We start from the raw sequence: 25,477 nt of genomic DNA on the forward strand, positions 1-25,477 counted from the left end.
CATTCAAAAAAGTCAGATATGAGCAGTGATTTGAAACTGAGGGTGAAGGTCTGTGGTGTGAACATCAGCTGAGTGACATGAGCCTCTACTGTTCAGTGCTTAGTATTTAAAGCCTGCCTGCCTGTCTGCTCTTTGACTGAGTTTTCTGGGCCATTAAGTCCTGCCGCTGGCCTGATGATGAGGAGCCAGACGCCATATCGTTTCTAGAGAGGGGAGCGTCCATCTCTACAAGGGTAGTCCTCAGTTGGATACCGATGGTACCCTCTCAAACTAGCCAGGGACAATTTTTTTTTAGACACAGCTCGTATCATTTTAATGGGAGCCATTTAATCCCGGGTCAGCCTTGTCATGTGACAGGCAACACTTCACTCAAGATTGAATTTTTGTTCCCTTGATGATAGCCTCCACTAAGTGCTCTTGTCCCTGGATTTGTTAACTTTGCAGGTTGTGTGTTGAATATCGTCACACTGAGCACATTCTATCTGCTGAAGAAGACTGTGAGACACTGTTGAAAGATGAGTAAAAGGCTAGTTAATAGACCTTGAGTTCAGATTTTGTCAAACTTTCACACTCAATGTCACATTGTGTTTAAAATTCCCATTAATGTGGCTTGACTACAATAACAACTTGCAGCTGGCTGTACAGCAAGTGTGTCCACCCAGTGAATTTCTCATTAATATCATTACCTATGAGATCTATTATTAACATACTTTTTTTTTAAATTAGTAATTTTGATATTACTATGTTTCATAAACTATATGGCCCAAAGTATAGGGTCTTCACCAAACCACAAAGTTGGAGGCACCCTATTGTTTAAAATATTATTGTATGTTTGTGGTAGCATTAAAATTCTATTAATTGGAACGAAAAGCCCAAGCCCAAATCATGAAAACAGCCCCAAAAGTGCACAAAAGTACATGGGTGTCCATATACATGAGTTAGAGCTGAAATGATGAGCTAAAAGGATGAGTCGATTAATCGATTACAGTCATTTTATTCATTGTTGAAGCATAAATGCCACATTAGTTCCAGCTTCTAAAATATGTGGATTTGTAGCTTTTTTTCCTTTTTTCTGTTTCTGTATAATTTTAGACAAAGCAAGACATTTCAATATGTCACTTTCAGGAAATTGTGATAGGCATTTTTAAATATTTTCTGACATTTTATAGATTAAATAGTAAATCGATTAATTGAAAATTTTAAATAATCAGCAGTTGCAGTTGAGTACTATTGAGTACTATTACTAAATTTGTGAATGATTGACATATTTTGAATTTTGACAAGTAAACTGAAAAGCCATTAAAGTAATAAAATCCTCGCTTAATGAGTAATAACATCTACCGCATTATTGGAAAATTATTATCACTGCAAATGTTCATCTTAATTGATATTTATGTTATATGGAAATTAATATATTTTCAGTTCTTTTACATTGCTGTTCTTCTAGATTACATACTTCAGAATCCACTACACACACACACACACTCGCATCACTACAGTTTAATGCAGAATCGTGTGTCTGTTTGCAGGCCTGTGTGTGCGTGAGTGTTTACTTAAGTGTTATCTACCCGTATGACCCTTGTGTACGCTAGATGAGTGTAGAGTATGAAACCCACAGAGAGAGCTTATCCCCGCTGGATCAGACTGAATTACCATCTCCTCTCACATGTGGGCTTTTGTTCCCCTGTTTGGCAGCCGCAGAAATGATTGCACCTTCATTCACTCCCTCCCTCCCTCCTTTAACTGGACAAGTGGGAGGTTAAAAAAGCTTCCTTTTGTTATTCCACACAAAGACTGTTTAATAGTTTGGAAATCTTATATAGAGTGCTGAGTGACTGGGAAAAGGGCAAAAGTTCAGTCAGGAGAATAAACTCTCTTTCATCATCACCAGCAGGTAAAGTTTCTGTCTTGTTTGTACACAGCCTGAACCTCAAATACACTTTATCTTACATAAGAGCTTGGCTTTTCATGGTGTTTCAGCCAAGGAGAGTTGTAGCAAGTGCAGTTATTACCACTCACAGCTGTGACATACGATATCTCAGTATATTCAGCCTGAATTGTCTCCAGAATTTGGGACAGGTTTTGGCAGTTGTCTAAAAATAAAAAATAAAAAGCTTTGACATGGACAGATGATTGTCAAACAAAGTTTTATTGCCAAAGAAATTTGGTGAAAAACTCAACTGTGAGTGACTTGTCTGCTGCTGTTGTAAAGTTGGTGGACTCTGCACACTGTCAGCACAAAATGTGTCAAAGAAGCAGCCTCATGCCAGTCATCGACCTTCGTCAGGCATTACATAAGCAATACAAGAAGCAGTATCTGTATATTGTATCCACAGGCTGCATCAGCCCGTCGCAGAAGGGATCAAACCTCAAAGTCAAAATACATACATTAAAAGACTAATCAACATATCTCGTTGGTATTTTTCTACAGTTTTGGTACTGATAGCAAAAAGTCTTTTTCATTTAAAACGGCTATAATCAATATTTTTATATTAACAATGGACTAGCCCACTTGCTTCCGCTCTTTTGGCTTTTTTCAGCTTATTGTTTCGGTTTTACGGCCCACAACTTTACTGTTTTGATTCACTCTCAACACTCGGCATCGACTGCATCTGTTTTCAGTGAAAAAGCTCTAAAAACCCACTGTACGCTACCTGCTCAGCACCAAACAGCAGACAGACACAGCGACTAGCTGGTGAACATAGTGGAGCATTTAAGAGCTGAATATCCAGATGTTTCCCTCAGGAGTAAGTAGAGACCAAAAACAGAGCTCAAAGAGACTGAATATTGGACTTACTTTCGCCAGGGGGCAAAAAAACCCCAACCCCAAATGAACGATAACACAAAATAACTACAATGATTATTAATAAGAAATGAAGGGAAGCAGAGAGGAGAACTGAAGAACTGTTCAGTTCCTGAAAAACTGCTCACAACCACCAGTGAAAAAAACCAACATCATAAAGTTGCGGTTGGAGTCACGACTCCAGAGCTGTTTGTAGTTATTAACGTCGTTTTGATTGTGTCAGTGTAACAATGAGGAAATGATTGTAAGGTTTCTATTAAAGAGTATGGCCTAAATTATAGCACTCTGGAAATCATGCTCAAAACCGTAAGTAAGTTGTAATACAAAAATGTGTAAACAATGTAGTCAACTCATGACATTTAGGGCTGGAATGATTAGACTAGTCAATTAATTTATTAAGAAAATTAATTAACAACTAAGTAATCTAAGTTTTCATGCAAAATTGCCAATCATTATGTGGGTCCAGCTTCTCAGATGAGAGGATTTGCTGCTTTTCTTCATTTTATATCAATGTAAATTTAATATTTTTGGACTGTTGGTTGGACAAAACAAGCAATTTCAAGACAGTTTTTTAGACCAAACAATTAATCAATAAATCAAACAAATAATAGAAAATGTAATTGATAATGGAAATAATTTGTTAATTGTTTAATTAGTGGCAGCCTTTAGTGTCATTAACAGGTGCTTTACAGCTAATTGAGAACAAGGCTTTCTGGCGTTTCAGCAACATTAATCTGTATTAAACAGTAGAGCAGAGGACAGTCGGATTTAGCAGAGAACATGTGTACAGCAGTGTGTCGTGATTTAACATCTCCAGTGAAACTAACATGTCCAGTTGCTTTCAGCCTTTAATTACATCATAGATTTCCTGCTGATGAACAGGCAGGGAATTAACAGTGAACGGGCTAATTCACTGCTGCTCTCCCCCACCCACATGCTGTTATTGCTGTACAAGTAGACCGCTGAGGGATAAAAAAAATAAATAAAAAAATTGAGCAGGGCGCAGTTAGCTACACAAACATTAGTATTAACGATTGAGCTGCCAGTTTGGAATTGGTGACAAACTGCAGACGGGCAAAAATTGGAGTCCGAAACCAATCAGGAAGTTAATGAGGAGAAAAATTACTCCTCTTTTTTCCCCTCCCACTACTGCTGAGGAGGAGAGAGAGAGATGGTGGAGGGTGAGGGATGAGGAAACAGGAGGGAGGCCAATCAACACTGGACATCAGCTCTTGTTTATGTTAATGTTATCCTGATCGGGAGGTTATTCTGAGTAAACTTACAGTATGTGAAAGTCAGAAAATGACTAATCTGACATTTTAAATGAAGGTATATTTGAATATTTTAGGCTTTAGAGGTTATAAATGAGGGTAAAACAATGGGAAAAAAAAGGGATGGAGGTCCACAATGGTTAGTAAACGTTACAGTAACATTTGAGTGTACAAACACAGTAGATTGCCGTTAACCAGCCTAATGTCTACTGGCCTCACAGTGTTATTAGTGTGTGCAGTAGCTGTAGACAAGTGTTGAAATGGGTGGGTGCACATAGCTCTCATGTTAACTGTGAAAGATCTAATGTTTTTGTTTTGTGTTCAGTGTCTTTTGCTGACTGATTCAATTTGCTATAAATCCTGAGCTTTGCTAAGAATCATGTTACTGTACAGTCATATTATCCATATATTCTGCAGTGCTGATGATGCGAGTATACTATATACATAGTATAGTATTTCTGTTCTCCTTGTTATTTACTCGCCTTAGAGTACGTAGACATTTTTTATTTTGTGTGCTGCTGTCCTGTCTACCTACACGAGGCAATATGAATTTATCATATTAATGACTTTGAGGAGTATCCAAGAAAAAAGTTTTGTAGCTCAAGACCTGAAAGGGAAGTGAAAGATTTGAGGTTTATTTATTTTTCGAATACATAAACATACTTTAATTTAATGTTCTTCATTATGTTTATTTTTTTAACCATACTTATGTTTTAATTAGTTTTTTACCATAATAATGTGGGGATAAATGCTTTTATTTTTGTAGCACGATTGTAACGTTACTATTTTTTACATTTGAAGCAAACTTTAATAAAACATTTATGTTTGCTTGACTTTTACATTTTTAGGAACTTAAGTATCACTTTTAGGATAGGTAAACATCCTAGAAGTGGTATTTTATCCACACACATTTTGTAATGGCCCAGTTTATGGAGAAAGATGTTGATCTCACATGGGGGACTAGATGTAACATATTCCAATATTCCCAAAACAACAAATCACTGCTAACACCAGATCAGCTCACGGTTTTCTAATGTCATCCTTTAATTCCTATTCTGATAGAGAAATTAACTCTATATTCGTTTCATTCAAGTCCATGCAAATCTTTTAACCTTTGTTGGCTTCCTGAATCTGATGGGCTTCACCAGTACCCATACTAGTATCAACATTCAACACCAGTTGAGGCATTTAACACGTCAGTGACTTAACTGTGTAAACCAAAACACACCACTGATCAACTACAAGAATATTCTAACAGGTTTTATGAGAAAACGATGGACATGTGATGAGCAGAAGTTCCTCAAAATGTAAAAGACAAGCGTAACCAGAGGATCCTGACATATCACAGATTCGGGAGTAGTTTTATTGTGCTTGTGCATTTCAAAATGAGAGAAAACTGGCTTAATTTTAACACTGCACATAAACATATGATTAAAGTTTGTTTCAAATGTAATAAATAGTAATGTCACTATCATGCTACCAAAATAAAAGCATGTATCCCCACATAGAAAATGCAGTAACGTTACATTTGCAGGTTGCCTGTGTAGTGAAGAGGTTCTTGCTTGTAGCTGCAAAGATCTTCAGGAGGGAGGGTTGACGAGACAGAGTTTGGATGGAAAATATCACACATTTCCCACAACCTGACCATAATTACCATTCAGACAATCAGGACAGTGTGCACACTTGAAGACGAGTAACAAGACGAGGTAGCACAGCAGGAGACAGTAGGGGTGTAACGGTACACAAAATTCACGGGCAAGACTTGATGAATCCTACAAATCAGGATGGGTACACTTCAGAGGGCATTCATGTTGTTGTACTTGGTTGTTCGCATGAAAATTGACAGAAGTAGTTTGTGTGTGAAGAATGAAAAAACAGAACCTGAAAGAGAAGCTCAGGCCCTGCCTACTTTCACACCTCCACACACCCGTCCAACCGTCGTCGTTGTGTGGCCGTGACTGTTGGATTGTCTGTTTCGGAAAGTTAAAATTAGACAATAATTAGCTAGCTAGCTAGCCTGCTCAGTGGATCTCTGATCAGGACTTTCTGTCTGTCTGTCTCGCCTCTGCAGCCTTCTCCCCTGGCAGCATCACCACTGGTCACGACTCCACCATGACCTGCAGGTCCATCAGCTCCCTGGTTAACTCTGACGTCAATGCTGAGTGTGAGGCCACCAGCGAGACTCCAAACTTCACCGTCAACTCCATCATCGATGGTGATGCCACCAAATAAAAGAAGCTAAGGAAAGCATTATACTACAAAAGCATTGTGATATTAGTTGAGCAAAAAACGTGATGTTCTTGCAAAACAGTTTCATGGTTCACTGTTTCTGCAGGTTTCTCTGTTTCTGTCCAGGAGGCACGATAACTTATATTCCATATTATAATTAGGAATACAGGTTGTTTTCGTATTTTTAGTTCATTTTTAGCCTCAAAGCTGTTAAATCTTTTATTGAAGAGTGTTCACCAGCATAGAAAATGCTTGGAAAGTTAAAAAAAAATTGGACGTTCACAAATAACAACATGCAAATATTTGAGAAGTTCTCTTCAGAATAAGGCTGTTTCGATAGATTAAAGATGACTAAACATACGGTAAATAAGTATCTTGATAATCAGTAATCAAGATTGGACCAAATTATTCAAACTAGACGGTGACATGTTGTGTATTTGTAAAGTTGTACACTTGTTTTTCCTCTTCAGAAAGCAATTGTTAATGCAAAGTAAAGTGTTTTTTATTATCCAGAAGATAAAGTGAGGCAAAATGCACAATAATGATGTTAAAATCCTTTCAGGCTTACAGTAAATTTGACTAGTGCAATTTTCACAGTATCAGTCATGAAGTGTTTCCATTAACAGTGAATGAGCGGTGATTAGTTAGATATTAGTGGACTATTCTTCGACAATCAGAATACAGGCTTAGTGTTTGCTAAGATATATTTTTTGAGCTGTAAATCACTGTTATTGTACATGTACGAGCACCTATTTAGAAAATGTCAGAGGTGAAATTTGGCCAAGTGGAGTCAGGGCACCCTAGTTTCCTGTAATTTTCCCCTGGTTGACATGCAATACATGCAGTAATGCATGTAGTATATTATTGGTTCGTTTGTCTGTTTTGTGGTCCAGTAAACCAAGAGACAATGTTGACCCCATCCTTCCCAGTAAGCACTGATTTGGTGATTTGCAGGTTAAAAGATGTCTAGACGTTGTAGGTTAAAATTGGACATTTGGTTAAAAAGTAAAAGTTCTCTTTTCTTTGTATGTTAAAGTGTAACATAACACCAGGCTGAAAAGCTGTGTTTTACTGCCCTCTTTGGTTGAAAGTTTCACGTGTGTTTCACCTGTACCCACACCCAACAGTGATGTCACAGCGTACTGACACACCCTGGAGTACACTAATACATCACTGCAGCCAGGTGAGACGTTAAACCACTGGAGGTCAGCAAAATAAAGACTTTCAGGGGGTGTTAAGTTACATATAACGGTTGTTTCAACAGTATTTAAATGACTATACTGTGTTTCAATGTGTTGGTAGGACCTGCGTCTCTTTAAAAGATTGTCATTAAGATGCTGTTGAAACAGTTAGGAGTAACTACAAATTAAACTATCACCCAACCGATACTGGATGTTTGGGGCCGATATAGCGAGTTTAAAACTCTGATGATGATACGTCGGATGTCTTTTTTTTATAAACACAAATGTTTTTGATGAGGATTCCTTAAAGTTGAATTGTGACCAAGAGATGTACAGAGCAGGATATTTGATCAGACTTTGCATAAACTATTGATAACACTGTTTCTAAATTACCTCAAACATCTCTTTGGCATTTCTGTACGGCAATTTCTTATTAGTCATTGGCTGACATATACGAATACATCTGCAATAACATAATATTGGCTGATAAATCGGCCCAGACGATTTATCGTTTTAGCTCCATTAAAAACTCAAAATTCACCCAGATTTATACCTAGACATCTTTTGACCTGCACCACTGGAATACAGTATTTACCCTCAACAACAATCAGATCATTTTGGAAACGTCAACTGATTTTGAAGATGCTAAAGCTGCATGCATTTCCTTTCTCTGGTATAAATGAAACTCTCACTACATCTCTGACAGAGCCACCATCAGAGACACTGAGATGTCCTTCTGCAAGACAATGTGCAACTTGAGGGAGAAAACAGGCAGGTTCGACATGAATCATGTTTCCCTCCGTTGTGTTGGCGTGTGCTGAGCACCGGCTGCTTATTTATGGCTCCGATCCAGCGGCGTCGTTTATACCAGAGAATTTGCATGTCTATTGTTTATTTAACCCCTTCAGGCCAGGAGTTTTTCTATGCACACGGGTTACTGTTTACAACTGTTTACACACTTTGGTACGGCCTTGTAGATACAACAGAGGCTGAGGTGCTGCAGCAGTGATGTGTAGAGCTGAAACAATTAGTTGATTAATCAGCAACCATTCTGATAATCAGTTAATCATTTAAGGCATTTTTTAAGCAAAAATGCTGAACATTTTATGGCTTCAGATTCTTCCAGTAGCAAGTATTTGCTGCTTTTTCTTGTCTTAAATTATAGTAAATTGAATATTTTTGGGTTTTGGACTGTTGGTCAGATGTCACCTTGGGATCTGGGAAATTGCAATTTTTCATTGTTTTGTGATGTTTTATAGACCAAATAACTAATCCATTAATCAAAAAAATAATCAGCATTAATCGATAATAAGAATAATTGTTAGTTGCAGCCCTTGTAATCTCTACAGTTGTGTTTTTAACAGATAAAATACCTGGTCGCAGTGTTTTTTGTGTAAGCAATTACCCCAAAATCAAACTATAGTCATTTTTTACTTCATGAACTAATAAAAGTAATCCTGTGTTGCTCACTTTTGAGTTGTGTTGTTTAAGTGTTAATTAAAGAAAACAACTCAGATGAGCTTTTGCCAACTTTTCTGCCTTTGTGAAGCTGACTCATACACTACCGTACTGTATATTGTTTATGTGTTTTGTGTTTTATGGAGATTCGTTTTTCGAACTGCATGCTTTGAAAGTGTTTATTTGTGTTTGTGTTTGAATAAGACAGCAACAAAAGTAATTTGGAGTCTTGGAGTTTATGTCGCTACAAGTTTTAGGGAAATAAAAACGCTCTAAGTGATGGAGTGTAAATGTGATGGTGTGCTGGAAACAACAATATAAAACAGACAAAGAAAATTACTTGTATTTTCTTTCTGCTGCGCTGTAGTACATTCATTGGATCCTGCCCCATCTGTTGTAATCAATAACGCGACCATCTTGTTTTTTTATGAAACGCACTTACTCTTAATTTCATCCACCAGTGGTTTTAGAGAGAAGAATGTGGAGTTACCTATAAGACTTTGACATTATAAATCACCTCTTGAGACCAGATTGTACAGCAGTATCGATTGATCCTGATATATCACAGAAATTTACTGTCACTTCTGTTTTCAATTAAAGATACAATCAGTCAGATAATGACTTAATTGGATTTTACAGAAGATTGAGTTTTATTGCCCCGTGCTTTACGAGTTTAGTTAAGGAAGGCCATTTTATCACGGTTGTCAGGGGCGACCGGCTGCCGCTGCCTTGTCCTTCTGTAGCTGCTGCTGCCCTGTGTACAGCGCAGGGGAGAAAGTGTCACAGGATTGGTTTTCCTTGAGCTGCCTCTGCCTCCATGAATCATGCCCTCCCATAATAGATAAAATCTGCTCGGATCCCACCGTGACACCACCTGGTGGACTGATGGCCGCTCGATACAGACAGGAAGTGTGGAAGAGGACGCTGTAAACTCGGAGGTGGGGAGGGAAACTTAAAACTGTTCAGATTATTTTTTGAGATATATTCATATCTGAAGATGTCACTCTCAGTTATTATAAATGAACTGGGTATGCTCAATCAGTGTTGGTGTTTCAGAGATGACTAGAGAGTAAAGTATTTTCTTTAAACTGGAGTTTCAGCTCTACAAACATTTCTTAGACACACACCTGCTCAGGTGCCAGAGATTATCTGATTGGTTGTGTTTCACCTCCATGGGTAGAGCTAAGGAACCACAGTTTTTAGGAGTGAAGTGAGCTGGATGAATGAGAAAGTCTGAACTCGGTCAAATACAGAAGGCAACAACATTTTTTTCATATATTCGATGAGCTTGTCATCCATAATATTGGAAAGCTTTTTATTTAGCTTACCTGTAGGTAGGGCTAAATATTTTCAATTAGTGAAAAAATTGTGAAATTTGTATTTTGAAGTTACCATTTGCGGCTCAAACTGTCTAGTTTAACCACTTGCTTTTTTGCTAACTTAAACGGAATCTGCAGCATAATTAGCAGCTTATTTTCCTCTTTAATAACCTGAAGAATTTCTTCACTGTACTCTTCACAAGAAATCCTCGTTTTCTGTTAAGTGAAGTTTGCAGCAAGAAACAACTTTTGGGTGGATGGGGACAAGAAGACCAAAAATATGTCAGTTTAAATTAATCAGCAGGGAGCTAGAATAGTTAGCAAACATTAGTTGTGTTCAAACTGTTCGAAACTATATTATAAAGCTATAAAGTATATGTGACAATATTTACTAATGTTGACAGAAACCTTTGGCAGTTAGGATACAATAGATTAATTCATTTAACATATATTCCAAGGAATATTCCTTTATTTTATGTATTTATATCATGATATTAGATTAACACAAACTGCTTTTATGAATTGGCCTGCATCTGTAGTCTTTTTGTTTTTTGTTGTGTTGTTCTTTTTCATCTTGAACCCTTTTAAAGTATCTTTAAAGTTGTTTCCCAAACAATTTGACATCACGTATTTTACATCAGCTTGTTCATCATGACAAATCAAGATGTCATGAGCATCTTTTCCCACATATTCACACATTTCCCCCTCAATCTTTAGTCGATATATTCAGGATCTTTAGGGAGAGTTTTGTGGGTTAAAACAAAACTTGTCTGCAAAATATGAGTTTCTCACGATGGATCTACTGGTGGATTTGGTAGGTTTGAAGAAGTTAAATCATCTGATAAATACAATTGTCATAAAGACACAAATCAAGTAGAATTCGGATTTCTAAAATGTTCAACACCTGTGTCTCTGACCAGCTTGCCAGCCTGACTGACCCAGGTGTCCACCAATCTCTCATTAGGAGGTTACAAAAGAGGGTGTTTTTCTGCAGCACAAGCACTAAAGAAGAGCGTGTAGGAGCTTTGCACCCCTGACATTGAATTTCACTTTGGCATGTTGGAGTTCATTTGGAAAGATTCCCAGCTTGACAATTTGGTTAATATTTGTGAACACAAACAGTTTTGTGTCCCAAAGTTAAACATCAGATCACTTAGAGTTGAACAGTAAAATCTGGACCTGCTTGTCTCAAAATGAAATCAGAAAAAAAGGCTTACAAACTGTTAAAGTCCCCCAATAAAGGTCCTTATTCGTCATCAACATTAGTTAAATATTTTACATGTTATCACAGGCTTGATTCTTAACTTTTATTAAAATTTTTACATTCATGGCTAAAAAACGTTTATTAGACACCCTCAGACCACATGAGCGAAATGATCTCTCGAATTAGGTGCTATTCCTCTTTATGGCAAACAGGAATACAGACCTCTACATCTGAAGAGAGACCATTTTGTTGATTCTTAAGTCATTTTTTTGGCCTCTGAATGACGAGCTATAAGCAGTTTTGGGAGCAAAGTGCAACCAACAATGCAAATAACCTTCATTCAGATTAACAAACTTGTGGCTGTTGATGTACATTAAGGTGTAAAGTGGATTGTCATGGTTATTGTTCCAGCCATACTCTCCTAGTGGACAGTTTGTGGAGGGCATTGACTTCCATCCGTCTCGCCATAAAGAGCAGGCCAGACACCTCAGGACCCTGCACATTAGTTTTATTCACTTCATCACTTGATGGGGCATTATAACCGGAAAAGAAGTACACAGTCCTTCATTCTGGGAAATTGAGTTTGAATGCTGACATGGTTTCAACTATGAGATGAATTATCGCTGCCAATAATCTGAACCTCCAAGCATGTCTACTGAGCTGAGTAATATGTTAGAAAATCTTTAATCTTGAACGTATGTATTGAGATAACTACAGTGAAACATAAATGTACTAAGCAAACAAACAGGCGATAACAGCTGCTAGTGATCATGGTTCACCCACACAGCTGTGAGTGTGTACGGACTGTATTTATTTAACATCTCCTTCAATCTTCTGTTAGTTTTGTGGCACCAAGCAAAGGACAGTTGACACCGTTTTACCATTTTTATTGGTATGATGGATTTGGTGACATCCAGCAAAAGTCTAATCAGCCACAACTGGTGACACAAATTACTTGGTAAGATCAAGACTTAAAAGGTGTTAAAAATGTCAAAATGTTAACCTACAAAGTAACTCAAACAATGAGATAAATGTAGTGGAGTAAAATGTTTTATCTCTGAAATGTAGTGGGGTAGAACTATAAAGTAGCACAAAATAAAAATACTCAAGTACAAGTACCTCAAAATTGTACTTAAGTACAATTACTTGAGTAAATGCACTTAGTTACTTTCCTGCTCTAAATGTCCTAACAAGTAAATTTGGTCATAGCAACAAATAGAAATGTGACACACTGTGAAACACTTTTAAATTAAAGCAAATGAGGCAGATATTTTGCTAAAAAAAAACATTTTAACACTTTTCAAGATCATACAGCAGTTTTATCAATAAATCACAAAAAGAAGCTTCAACAGAAAAGAGCATCTGTTTCACACTGAGATGCTGATTTGTACAAAATTTTATTTTTTGTGGTGGAATTCAAACTGTCTCCTTACTGTATTGTTTTGCCAGTGGTGGAAAGTAACTAAGTACATTTACTGAAATACTGTACTTGTACTTGAGTGTTTCCATTTTCTGCCACTTTATACTTCTACTCCACTACATCTCAGAGACGAATATTGTACTTTTTACTCTACAACATTTATTTGGTAACTTTAGTTACTTTGCAGATTCACATTAATAACACAAAATATAATCAACAAATAAATTATGATGTATTATTATGGATATAAGATAAGATAAAACTTTATTGATCCCTTGATGAAATTCACAAGCTACCCAGCAAATAGAGTAGTAGTAGTATATAAAGTAGTTCAAATTAGCTCAACCTTTACCAGCTTCAACATTAAAGTGATGAACACATTAATGCATCAATAACTATAATCCAATAATATACATTATTCTGAAATGGGCCATTCTGGATAATGAGTACTTTTTGTATTTTAAATATATTTTGATGCTTTTGTACTTAAAGTTACAGTGTGTAGGATTTAGTGGCACCTAGCGGCGAAATTGCAGTTTGCAACCATTTGCATACCGCTCACATCACCCTCCCCTTCTAAGCGTGTAGGAGAAACTACGGTGGCTGCGAAAAACGCGACTGGCCCTGTCTAGAGCCAGTGTTTGGTTTGTCCATTCCAGGCTACTGTAGGAACATGGCAGTGCAACATGGCGGCCTCCGTGGAAGGGGACCCGCTCCCTCCGTAGATATAAACGGCTCATTCTAAGGTAATGAAAACACAACGATTCTTATTTTCAGGTGATTATACACTAATGAAAACATACTTATAAATGTTATATTCCATTCCTGCCAATAGCTCCTAAACATGAACGTGCTGTCTGACATGTTACAGGATTTCTGGGTAAGAAGTTAAAACATTTGCATGGTTGTACTTGCTGTCCTAAGAAATTAAACAATTTACATATTTAACTCATGTAGCTGTATCAGTTCTAATTACTGTATAAAACTATCCCTTGGAATGTATTTGAAATGCCAACATCTCTGTATGTGCTACTAGGCAGGGGATGTAGCTGATGGGGTCTCTCTCTCTCTGTGTTTCCTGACCATTAGTGGAGGATCTCCGTGCTGTTTGAAGGACAGGCAGAGCTCCGGTCATAAACGTCCAGCCCTGAGAAGCCAAGCACCAATAAACTGGCTGAACTAGACAGACTAAACCAACTTAACAGGCCGCGGTGACGCTATGTATCCACAACTAATCTGAGGACGTTACCCATCATTTGTCTTTACACCTGCTCTGAGAACAGCACAGCAGCCTGTAGGAGGACTTCAGTCTTCTCAGAGAAGAGTGGCTCAGAGGCATAAATTAAGATTTTTGAATTTGGTATTCAGATATTAGAAATGGATAAAGCCAAGCTAAATTTAGTGTCTGTTTTATACTGTACTCATGCATGAGCCTTGTTTACAGAAATAAGGGAGAAATTGCAGTGGGGAGAAAGTATTCAGACCCTTTATTTAAGTAACTAAAGAACTAATACCACACTGTAAAAATACTCTGTTAGTAAGTAAAAGTCCTGCATTTAGTTATTAGCATTAATATAAAAGCAGGATTTTACTGTTTTACTTGGTTGCAGTGGAGATACTTTTTAGCTAAGTTATTATTGTTGTTAAGCACAAGTATCATTATGTTACTTGCTTCTCCAAGCCCTTATTTTAAAACTGCCAACAAGCTTGTATAATGTAGTGTCAAATTCAAAAATGTTAGTAGAATAACTGATTTTTCGACGTACATTTAGTGCTCATATGGTTGCTATAACAAATTTTTTATATTTTGCATCAATTCCCAAGTAAAACATGTTTTGTAGTAGCCTAAAAAACCCACAGAAATTCTCTTTTTCTCTGGAGACTGATGGTTTCTGACTGATGTTCTGTGCTTTTTTAAAAGTCTCACTAATTCAGATGTCCGGCTAATTCCTTTGTAGGAGCTCAGTGTCCCGCCTCCCCAGGGAGACTTAAATCAGCGTTTCTGTGACAGGACTTCTGAGTGGCAGCAACGCCCCCAATCAGCACCATTATAATAACCCCACTCAACAGAGGTCAGCTCCTCCTCCTCCTCCAGCTCTGAAGGGGCCCTGCTGGAGGAGTTTCCTTTGCTAATATAAACATGAGATCCAAGATGAGTGATTGAAAGGTAAATATAATTGCACAAACTGATTATTTCGCTAGTTGACACATCATAAGTTGAGTTTATGTCATTAATAATTATAAAATTCCTTCAAATCAGACAAAAATCCAGTGAAATCTGGTGGTTTTAGCCAATCAAAGCACAGACAAATTGTTTAACCTTTTATACTAAAGCTATTATCAGGACTCGCCACCATTCATGAAAGATTCAACTACAAAAAACGATTATTGATGAACACCGTCAATAATGCTCTATCCTGACATGTTCTTTTTATGTTTGACTCTTCTAAACTAGAGGAGTATATTTAATGTTCTTCTAGTTATGCTATAACAATGACTGTGAGGTGTGCAGCACAGCACAATGAAAACTAAATCAAACTTGTGGAATCGACACTACAGCAATGAAGACAGGAAACGGTTTAAGTTCAAAATGTTGATTTTAGCCTGTGGCAGTTTCCTTTTTGAAAAGGCTGAGATCAGTATTTTGATATTAAAGACTCTTGTGCTGCATTTTAACAAGATTAACCAAATATGACGTGAAGTTATTTAGAAAAAAAGCACTTGTCCAGTACAAAAGTTATTACAGAATGAGAATAATTCATGATAAAACTAAATGTGTGTCCACGGCCATGTTACAGCAGTAGAGAACAGCTGTGCTTTCAGCTGAATGCTAACATCAGCATGCTAACAAGTAAATAGTAAAAGTATTCAAGTATAAATGTAACAAGTTGTGGATACATGATAAAGCGTCAATCACTGCTGCTAAAATTAAACAAAATCTACAGCTAGCGGCTATGTAAGGTTGTTTGAGCACAGCAGTGGTTTGAGCTAAATGCTAACTTCAACATGCTGAAGTTCTGTCATTTCACGACCCCTTATGAGGGTCCCGAACCCCAGGTTGGTATCCACTGTTTACAATTATGACCCTCTTTTATGGCAGGATGACTCAGGAACTTTAAATTGGGAATCTAATCTCCAAATCAATTGTAAAAAATAATAATAATCTGAAAATGTCATTTTGTATGTATGCATATGGGGACATTATGTTGAACTGTATCCTGAATGAGTATCATGAGAAGGGCAACAGGGCAGCTTGACGTGAGCGACCCTCATTCCTCTGAGAGACTTTAAAGCTTTACTAGCTTATATTTCTAATAATATTTGTGATTGTTTTAACTATCAATAAAGCAATAAATAAAAGTAAAGCCAAAGTTATTGATGGTTCAAGATTTCCTGAATAAATAAAGCTTAACTAAGTAACAATTTAGGTAAATAACCTTTGACTGTGAAGTGACTGTGTTGACCATATAAATTGGTCAGTATTGAGGGAATCCTAGTTAAATTATCTAGGACAGTGGGTCCCAACCTGGGGGCCGAGACAAAAGACGATTAAAGGGATAAATAAGAAACATTTCTTTTACGCAAAATTGTGTTTCCTTTTTCTAATTTTTAAGTCATGTTAGCAGCATGGCTAGGGATGGCAAAGTTGGTCTGTCGGCCCGCCGCTTTGGTCCAGACTAAAATGTCTCAACAACTACGGGATAGATCATCATGAAATTTGTACAGACATTCGTGGTCCCCAGAGGGTGAATCCTAATTACTTTGGGGATCCCCCGACTTACTTTAGTGCCACCATGAGGTTGACTTTTGGGGTTTTGAGTGAAATGTCTCAACAACTATTGGATGGATCGCCATGTAAGTTGATACAGACATTATCCAGGTTGTCTGTATCCTGAAGCCGTCCTGACAGTGTTGACCTTTGAGGGGACGGAGAGCCGGAGAGTCCAAAAATAAGAGGACGCTATTGTAGCTTATTAGCTAGCTGTGTTGCACCGTTAACTTTTATTTAACCTACTGTGTCGGAGTAAAAACTGTCCCACAAAAGAACAACATCTGACAGACAGTTATGAGGCAGGAGACAATGGTACAAATACATCTGGAATAAACTGTGTGAACCTATTGTCCTGTTGGTGACAAAGCTAGCATTAAGCTAACGAGCTAACTACTTAGCTACCTGACTGTTAGCAAGCTTGTTGGCTCAGAGAGCTTTATTTTAAGGCAATGAGTTTGCTTACTGACCATCAGCAAGCTTGTTAGCTCAGAGAGCTTTATTTTCCCTCTTCAAAAAGTTTTTATTGAATGAAATGGTGTGTAATGTTGAACAACATGTCAGGAAAGTAAACAGAAGCGTAAAGAGAAAATAGAGAGAAGCTATTGTGACTAAGCTAACGGTTAGCTTGCCGGCTAACTACAGCAGTTCACCACTAGCCCTGCAAGTCAGTGTTTTATAGACTTATAGTTGGTCTGTATAATCCATTCGTACATTTTTTTTTTTTTTTACACTTCTGTTTTTTTTGATCCATGGTATATTTTATTCAGGTATCATATTTCTGTTTATTTTTTATTTTATAGAACTTTATAGAAAGTTATATGATAGCCAAATTGCATACTGTCCTTCTAACATACAGTTTCACTATATCTAATAAAGAACATGTAGGCGTCTTTCTCGTAAATTTAAATATGTTTTGTGTTTTATATTAAATGCACAAAGCACAAAATATTTACAGTCTTTCTGCATCTTCAACTTGCAGTGCATCAAAATGACAAAAAAATAAAAAGAAGAAATCAGGCCTTATGCCAATTACAATGCAGCCTGCAGTATAAACTTTTATTCCGGTTTGTGTTTTACTCTTTATCAACGAACAACATGAATAAATTTATTATGCGTTGTGGTGTAGGCGTTCACCCGCCGCCTCCCACTCCCACAAATCTACTCGGCCGGCACAAACTGCAAAGCCACTCTAGTCACCTTGAAATTTCCTCTGCTATTTTCCAATTAAAAGCTTAATAGCCCTGGAGACGGGCTTCATGTGGGGAAGTTTACCGTGCTCTTATTCTCTGTAAGCCGCGCAGCCTCGGATCCCATTATTTGCTTGAATAAACCTTTTTTACGGTCAGAAATGGGCCCCGGCTTTGTCCGGTGTTATGTTTCAATGCCCTCTATTAGTCCAGCAGAAGGGACATATCAGCATCCTCGACATAGTTCCCAAAGGGCTTTTTATACATGTAGAGACCTAATCATCTAAGTTATGTACGATTGTGTAAAAGCTGCGAGAAGCTGTGAGCGTTTTGTCCGAATTAAGTCTTATAGCTTGCAGGCCTGCAGGCAAGAGGGAGGGGAAATAATATAGTCTACACAAATGTCCTGACTTTGAAATTCAATTATACTTGATCTTGGAATGCGTAATGCTCGTGTTGTTTTCTTAAAATGAAACTTTTTGGGGATATATATCTAAAGTGATCCGAGTCAAAAATCCGAGTTTTGACAGCTGAGATGTCAAATGTTTTGAATGCAACATCAATTGAGTGAAACAGTTGGACTTAGACTAAAGGTTTACACATCTTTAAGTATTAATGGTGCCTTTTACTTTTTAAAGTTCAAGTTTTTCTTCCAGGTTGAGTTGTTGAAAATATGAATTTTATGTGTCATATTTATAAAAAAAATCTACAAATTGGTGCCAATAGAAAAGGCACTGACATTTTTTTTAATGTCCTGTAAATGTTTAATTGGTTGTTTCATGCAGGGACTTTTTTTTTCAGCTGCAATGTCATATTTGATATTCAGCTGACAGTTGACTTGGGCTTATGGTTACACACATCTTTTACAGTACTGGGTTTTTATGGCGCTATTATCAGTTTATTTCATGTTTTTCTCCATGTTGACTTGTTAAAATATGAATTTTATGCCTCATATTTGAAAAATCTACAAATAGGTGCCAATAGAAAAGGCACTAACTAATGCAGTTTGTCTTTTAAACTTTTATTTTCATTTTGACAGCTGGGATGTCATATTTGTGATATTCAGTTGACATAGTTTGGACTTAAACTATAGGCTCGCACATGTTTTTTAATGTATTTATGATGCTATTTTCAATTTCAGTGTTATATTTTGTTGCACGTTAATTGTTAAAATATGAATTTTATGCCTCATATTTTAAAAATCTACGAATGGGTACCAACAGAAAAGGCACCGACTCGTGCATTTAGTCCTTTACCCTCCTCTGATTTTCTTAATGGATCTTTGTTACTCAGTTTTCCTGCATACAATCTATAAAATGTTTGGCCAGTTTTGACAGATGGGATGTCACATTTTTTATATTTAGCAGCAACATGGTAAAACATTTTTTTCAGGTATTTATGATGCTATACTCGGATTAAATGTCATGTTTTGTTTCATGTTGGATTGTTAAAACATACATTTTATTATACACTTTCAAAATAAATGAGCTCCAGTAGAAAATGCACTCCTGTGTTTATATTTAGTCTTTTAACTCCCTTACAGATGTTTTAAAGGTTGTTTGTTTCATGCAGGGACTCAGTTTTCCTACAGTCTTATAAAATGTCCTTGTAGGCCTGTCCTGCCCTTTGACCTTTACTGGAGATAATGTTGCAGCTTCCCATTGATAAAGCTCTAATAGCCTTTTAAGAATCTCAACATTTCATTTCAGCTGCAGGATCAAAGTCTTAACATCTTTTAGCCACTGTAAAAGACATGAGATCATATCTGTAGAAACCAGAATGTTTCTACTCTTCTTGGATCTTGACAGGAGTGTTTCCCTGATCTTGAAAGTTATTGTCCCATTTTTAAAGGAAACTCTACAAACGTGTGAACCTTACAGGGAAAAATGTGGGGTTATCTGATCCTCTACTGGCAGCTTTTTTCCCTCCGCCCACTTCAGCCTCACATGGACATTTTTTGCAGCGTGCAGGCGCTTTGACGCGAGTGACAGCGTTTGGTTACTCGTCTCCATAAGTGCGTGTCAGCCTGATGCATATCTGTGCTGTCAGCCGGGGGAAAGGTGGATCCTCCAACACAAGCCAACACCTCTTATCCTCATCCTGCCATGCGTGAGGCAGAGCAGCTTCATCCAGCTCCATCTCTCGGACAACAGCACTCCCGCCCCTCCTCGCCTCTCCGCTGATGTAACTTGTGCGTCCTGGGAAACCCGCCGCGTCTGACAGAATGAATGGCTACGGGTCCCCCTATCTGTACATGGGGGCTCCGGTTTCTCAGCCCCGGGCCCCGCTCCAGAGGACCCCAAAGTGCGCGCGGTGCCGGAACCACGGCGTGCTGTCTTGGCTCAAAGGTCACAAGCGCTACTGCCGCTTCAAGGACTGCACCTGCGAGAAATGCATCCTCATCATCGAGCGGCAGCGCGTCATGGCGGCGCAGGTGGCGCTCCGGAGGCAGCAGGCCAACGAGAGTCTGGAGAGCCTCATCCCGGAGTCACTCAGAGTGCTGCCCGGCATCGGCATATCCGGAGCCGGCGAGGAGAACCAGGGGGCCCCGCCGAGGACAGAGGAGCTGGAGCTGAGGTGGAGCAGCGCGGAGCCGGTGCAGGCCGGAGCACAGACATGCACAGGTGGGAGAATAACGAGGAGAGGAGCTGCAGGATAAAGTTTCATTTAAATGTTTCCATTTCTGCTAAATAATTGCTTTTATTTGATGGCGTGAAAATAATGAAAAATGGCCCACATTATAGAGTGGTGTTCTTTTTAGCAGAAAAAAAACTAATAATGACTAATGAATAATTTTAAACTACTATTACTAGGCTGCGACTAAATAATAATAAAAAAAAATTAATCACAAAGTGCCACATCTCACAGAACTACTTTACCAATATAATATCTTGCCTATTTTGTTAATTGTTTAAAGTTTTCGCACAAATTTGCAAAGAAACATTATGTCAAAAAAAAAGTAAATGCAAAAAAGAGACGACGCCTGGGATTTTAGATGTTTATCTAATCTTCATGTGGAGGCCTACAAACAGTTTTGGGGTATTTACGGTAAAGCACCAAGTGGCCTTACCTTAAGATGCTGTCGTTTGTGTACATTATCAGGTAATATTTCAGTTACATAAATGCAACTCAAACACATTTTCCTCTAAATGTTGTTATGTTATTTAGGAATGGCACCTTTGCTAATATGAAAGGATTCATTTGTTTTAAATCATCAAGATGAGATAAAAGAGATAAGACTTTTAATTGATTCGGGGGGGCACAGGAGGCTTAGAGGTAAGAAAACATAATTAGGCCTAGAAGAAACCAAAAAACATATTATATAAAATCGATTTCTTTGCTGTTTTGTCTAAAAAAAAAAGTCAAGGGACATGTGAGTCGATTACAAAGCAAAAATATCAAGTGTAAATAAAAATAAAATAGCTTAAGTTAATAAATAAGTGATAAATAAAATTGTTTCGTGACAAAATATTTTGAAAAAGGTTTTATCTTAACAAAAGCAACAAACCATTAATATTTTTGAGTTATTAATAGGGATGAACATCTGTTCGTTCTGGCAATATTTGTAATAAATTTAGTTTTTCACCTGGTTATTATTCGAGTAATGAGTATAGTGTTATTTGTCTTTATTCATTTATTTATTGAAAATTGCATGACATTTTTCTTACTTTTTTTAAAACAGAGAATTATTTTGTATAAGAAAGTTACTTAAAAAAAATCATGTTTATTATTTAGTCAAATATCTGAGACGTGGTTTTTTTTTTAAATATCAACTTTTAATTTCAGTAGCCTTTCCCCCCTCCCTTTTGTTGTTGAGCAAATTAGTATTTATTTCGATTTCGATGCTCAGTATTCCTCCCGCACACCTGCGTGATGATTACTGAATTATTGAATATTGCACAGTGCAGGTTCTGGTTGCTTTTCTACATTCGCCTGACTCCACTTGTTTGTTTGTTTTCTGAGACTAAAACATTTGGACACAAGCACCGATCAGCTGACTCCACATCAGCTCCGTTTGCTCCCTGACACACAGAGCTGAGTGGTTTAAAAGATTACAGTAATCAGCGGCGGACAGGACCAATCGAATGTAATCGCCATATTTCTTGCAGGAGGTCAACTTCAGATGAAAAGTTACCGAGCAACGAGCGATCTGTTTACAAAATGTGGTCAAGAGGCATCGACGGTAGATTCCTCACTGACGCACACAGTCAGCACTTTGTGTTAACAGCTTTGGAGAAGAGAAAATAAAGTAAATCCACATAAATCGTTGTGCTGGAGACAAGTTGACAAGCGATTAATTGCATGTTAGGTTTCCTCTCGAGGGGGAGCTTAGAGCGGATTGGCTTTGCTTTAAATGGACGAGGAGTTTTGCATCAAGAGGTGCAGAGAAGAGCAGTTTATGAAGTCAGATTAGCGTCTAATTCATTTAATACCCAAACAGATGTGTGCATGCCTTTCTTGCAAGCTGAATGTTTGCTTTTACTCTCTGTGTTTCCTGCCCAAACTTGTTTCCTGACTGTTCGCTCCCTTGTCCCGCAGAGCCGACGGAGGACGGTGCTGATGAAGGGTCAGGGGGTGAAAACGGGGGGAGCTCCAGTGAGAAGGAGCAGGACCCGGTCAGCTCCCCTGAAGGCTCCAAGCCAAACTCCTGCTACACCCCGGAGCCTCCAGAAACCCCCTCCCACTCGGAGGAGGGCCGCTACAGCCTCCCTAAAGCCGGCAGCACTGAGAAGGAAGTCAAAGCCGAGAGTCCTCAGAAGTATCCCGTCAGCCCCGCGGAGCAGAGCGTGCTGATCGAAGGCCTCGCCGGCTCCATCAACCTGCCCTTCAGCCTGCGAGCCAACCGGCCGCCGCTGGACGTCCTCAAGAAGATCTTCCCCGCTCACAAGCCTCCTGTCCTGGAGCTCATCCTCAGAGGCTGCGGGGGGGATCTGGTGGGGGCCATCGAGGTGCTGCTGTCCAGCCGGAGTCCTGACGGGAGCGCACACCCGCACGCCGACCCGCACCCGGACGCCCTGGTGCTGCCTTCAAACGGACACCTGTTCGAGCACACGCTGGGCTCCTACCACCCGGTGTCCTCCTCCGCCAAGTGGTCGGTGGGCTCCGCTTTCCGAGTCCCCGAGTCCCTCCGGTTCACATCCGACTCCGCTTCGGGCGTGGTGTCCACCGGCCCGCTGGGTGTCCCCCTGCAGCACCCGTCCTTCCCGCAGCCCACGCGCTACCCGCTCATGTTGCGCAACTCTCTGACGCGCAGCCAGGCCAACCCCTTCGTGCACAACGACGTGACTCTGTGGAATACCATGGCTCTGCAGCAGCAGTACCAGCTCCGCTCGGCGGCCCAGTACGTCTCGCCTTTCTCCACCGCAGCCCCCACCGGCCCCGGTGGGTCCGTGTTCCGCAGCTCCCCCATCCTCCCCTCCAGACCCTCCGAGGAGCAGCGCATCAGCATCCAGGAGGAGAGCTGCACGCTGGGACCCAAACCCGGCCTCTACTCCCCTGATGAGGAGTATGAAGAACGCTCCGACTCCGCAGACTCCCGCATCCTGAACTCATCCACCTAGAATAGATGCTGATGATGGACTAATACAGCAGCGGACACCAAAAATGTATTATTGTGAATGGACATCCAGTGTGGGATTTTTTTTGGGGGGGGGTATCCTCTAACATCATGCTTTCACGATGTCACGTGGACACGACCAAAACGGATGAATGTAACAGACTCACATTGTTTTAATCTGTCATCTGTTTCCTGTAAGCATGTTTAGTACTGTGAAAACTTTCGATGTAAGGATCATCAATGCATGTCAAGAGTATGCCAAATAAATCCGAGTTTCCCAAATGGATCAGATTGTTGTCTTCAGTGTTACTGACTACATTAGGTATTATGGCTGAATTTATATTTAACAAAGATCTTTAGTGACTAAAAAAAAACATTGCCCTGTTTTATTTGTAAGTTCTTAACTTGAGTCTATGGTTTAGTTGTTTGAAGAGTGTTACGTCAAGTACAGTAGGTTTCTCAATATTGCCTTTATTGTAAAGGTGGTATAAATTATTAAACTTAATCTTATGCCCTTAACTAGTAACATCAGACAGAGATGAGACACATCAAATCATATCAATATATGAATTTAACATATGCTGTACAGTAATTGGTGTTCTGTCTAGGTGACATACATACATATATATATATAGTCAAGAAGTATTCAGATCCTTTACTGAAGTGAAAGTACTAGGCCTACTACACTGAAAATACTCCACTACAAGTAAAAGTCCTGCATTCAAAACCTTACTTAAGTAAAAATATGTAAGTATTATCAGCAAAATTTACAAAAGTACTCATTGTGCAGTAAAATGGTTCCTGTCAGTGTTTTACTGTTATATATGATGTTTTTGGATTAATATTACTGCTGCATTAATGTGTATGTTGCATTTTACTGCTGTAGATGTTTAAGGTTGAGCTACTTTTAACTACTTTATGTACTGTTGGGTGGTTTCATCTACAGCAATGCATCATGGTCTATATAAGATCATCATGTCCTGTGAAAACCACGTAAGTTCTCAGAAAAACAGCCCTGCTTTGCAGCTTTGTGACGGTTTAGGAGGAGAGTTTTCTCGGCCCATACAGGAACAATTCATCCTTCATTTTAAAAGTAGCAACACCGCAGTGTAGAAATACTCTGCTACAAGTAAAATACCTGCATTTAAAATTTCACTTGAGTAAAAGTACAACAGTATCAGCATCAAAATGTTCTTAAAGAACCAAAAGTAAAAGCACTCATTATGCAGAATGGCTAATTTCAGAATCATATATACTATATTATTGGATTATAATTATTGATGCATTAATGTGAACATCCCTTTAAAGGTACAGCTGGTAAAGGTGGAGCTAATTTGAACTACTTTATATACTGCTGGGTAGCTTGTGAATTTCAATTAAGTCTTAACTTTCTCTATAATAATACATCCCAATTTTTTATTGATTATATTTTGTGTAATTAATCTGCAAAGTAACTTAAGTTATCAAATAAATGTAGTAAAAACTGCAATATTTGCCTCTGAATTGTAGTGGAGCAGAAGTATAACATAGAAGAAAATGAGAACACTCAAGTACTAACTTTAAAATAGTCTTACACATGCATTGACAACTTATTTTTTCTATCGGGACTAAACCTCCATTTTTACAAATAAAGAGGTGCAGAACCTGATTTTTGGTTTGCCCTTCTCAGCATCCTCATGTGTTCTCTTGTTTCCTGCATCACTAACCTCCCTCTCGTTTCTCCTTTGGTTTAAACCTTTCAAATGCTGCCATCTAGTGGTGAAATTCATCTACATCAGGTTTAGCAGCTCTGCCATGAATTCTACTTTTACGAAAACTTATAATGTTTCAGTTTTTGTTGACACTTTTGACACTCTCATGTATGTAAATAGGGCGGCCAAAATATTAGAAACACCTCTCAATAATATAAAGCAGTCCAGTACAAAACCATCACCCCACTATGACCTCAATAATAAACATAAAGTCAAATAAAATCAAATAAAAATCAAATAAAATAATGAAAGTGTCTTCAGCAGTCAATCGTAAATGTTTACAGGCCGATCCACCTACAGGAGATGACTGGCTTGAAATCATCAA

The 25,477-nt window shown here is 38.5% G+C and overlaps 2 protein-coding genes across 4 annotated transcripts in view; both read left to right on the top strand.

Moving 5' to 3' along the window:
• The window catches only part of dmrt1 (doublesex and mab-3 related transcription factor 1), a 33,878-nt gene extending 24,656 nt beyond the window's left edge, over window positions 1-9,222 (top strand). For both annotated transcript variants that reach the window (XM_044196976.1, XM_044196975.1), the window contains exon 5: window positions 6,146-9,222. In XM_044196976.1, the coding sequence (XP_044052911.1) occupies window positions 6,146-6,306 (161 nt within the window). In that variant the 3' untranslated portion in view covers window positions 6,307-9,222. The remainder of the gene's footprint in view (window positions 1-6,145) is intronic.
• A 4,368-nt stretch (window positions 9,223-13,590) lies between these two features.
• dmrt3a (doublesex and mab-3 related transcription factor 3a) lies at window positions 13,591-23,687 on the top strand. Of its 2 annotated transcripts, XM_044196974.1 has the most exons (5): window positions 13,591-13,631; window positions 13,721-13,765; window positions 13,975-15,052; window positions 19,808-20,468; window positions 22,384-23,687. In XM_044196974.1, exons 4-5 carry the CDS (start codon window positions 20,069-20,071, stop codon window positions 23,403-23,405), a joined length of 1,422 nt encoding a protein of 473 aa, XP_044052909.1. In that variant the 5' UTR covers window positions 13,591-13,631; window positions 13,721-13,765; window positions 13,975-15,052; window positions 19,808-20,068; the 3' UTR covers window positions 23,406-23,687. The 2 variants fall into 2 exon arrangements, with proteins under 2 accessions (XP_044052909.1, XP_044052908.1); XM_044196973.1 differs by lacking the exons at window positions 13,591-13,631; window positions 13,721-13,765; window positions 13,975-15,052 and having other exon boundaries at window positions 18,526-20,468.
• Window positions 23,688-25,477: the final 1,790 nt, after the last annotated feature.

Source organism: Siniperca chuatsi, linkage group LG5, assembly GCF_020085105.1.
Source record: "Siniperca chuatsi isolate FFG_IHB_CAS linkage group LG5, ASM2008510v1, whole genome shotgun sequence".
Classification (NCBI taxonomy): Eukaryota; Metazoa; Chordata; class Actinopteri; order Centrarchiformes; family Sinipercidae; genus Siniperca; species Siniperca chuatsi.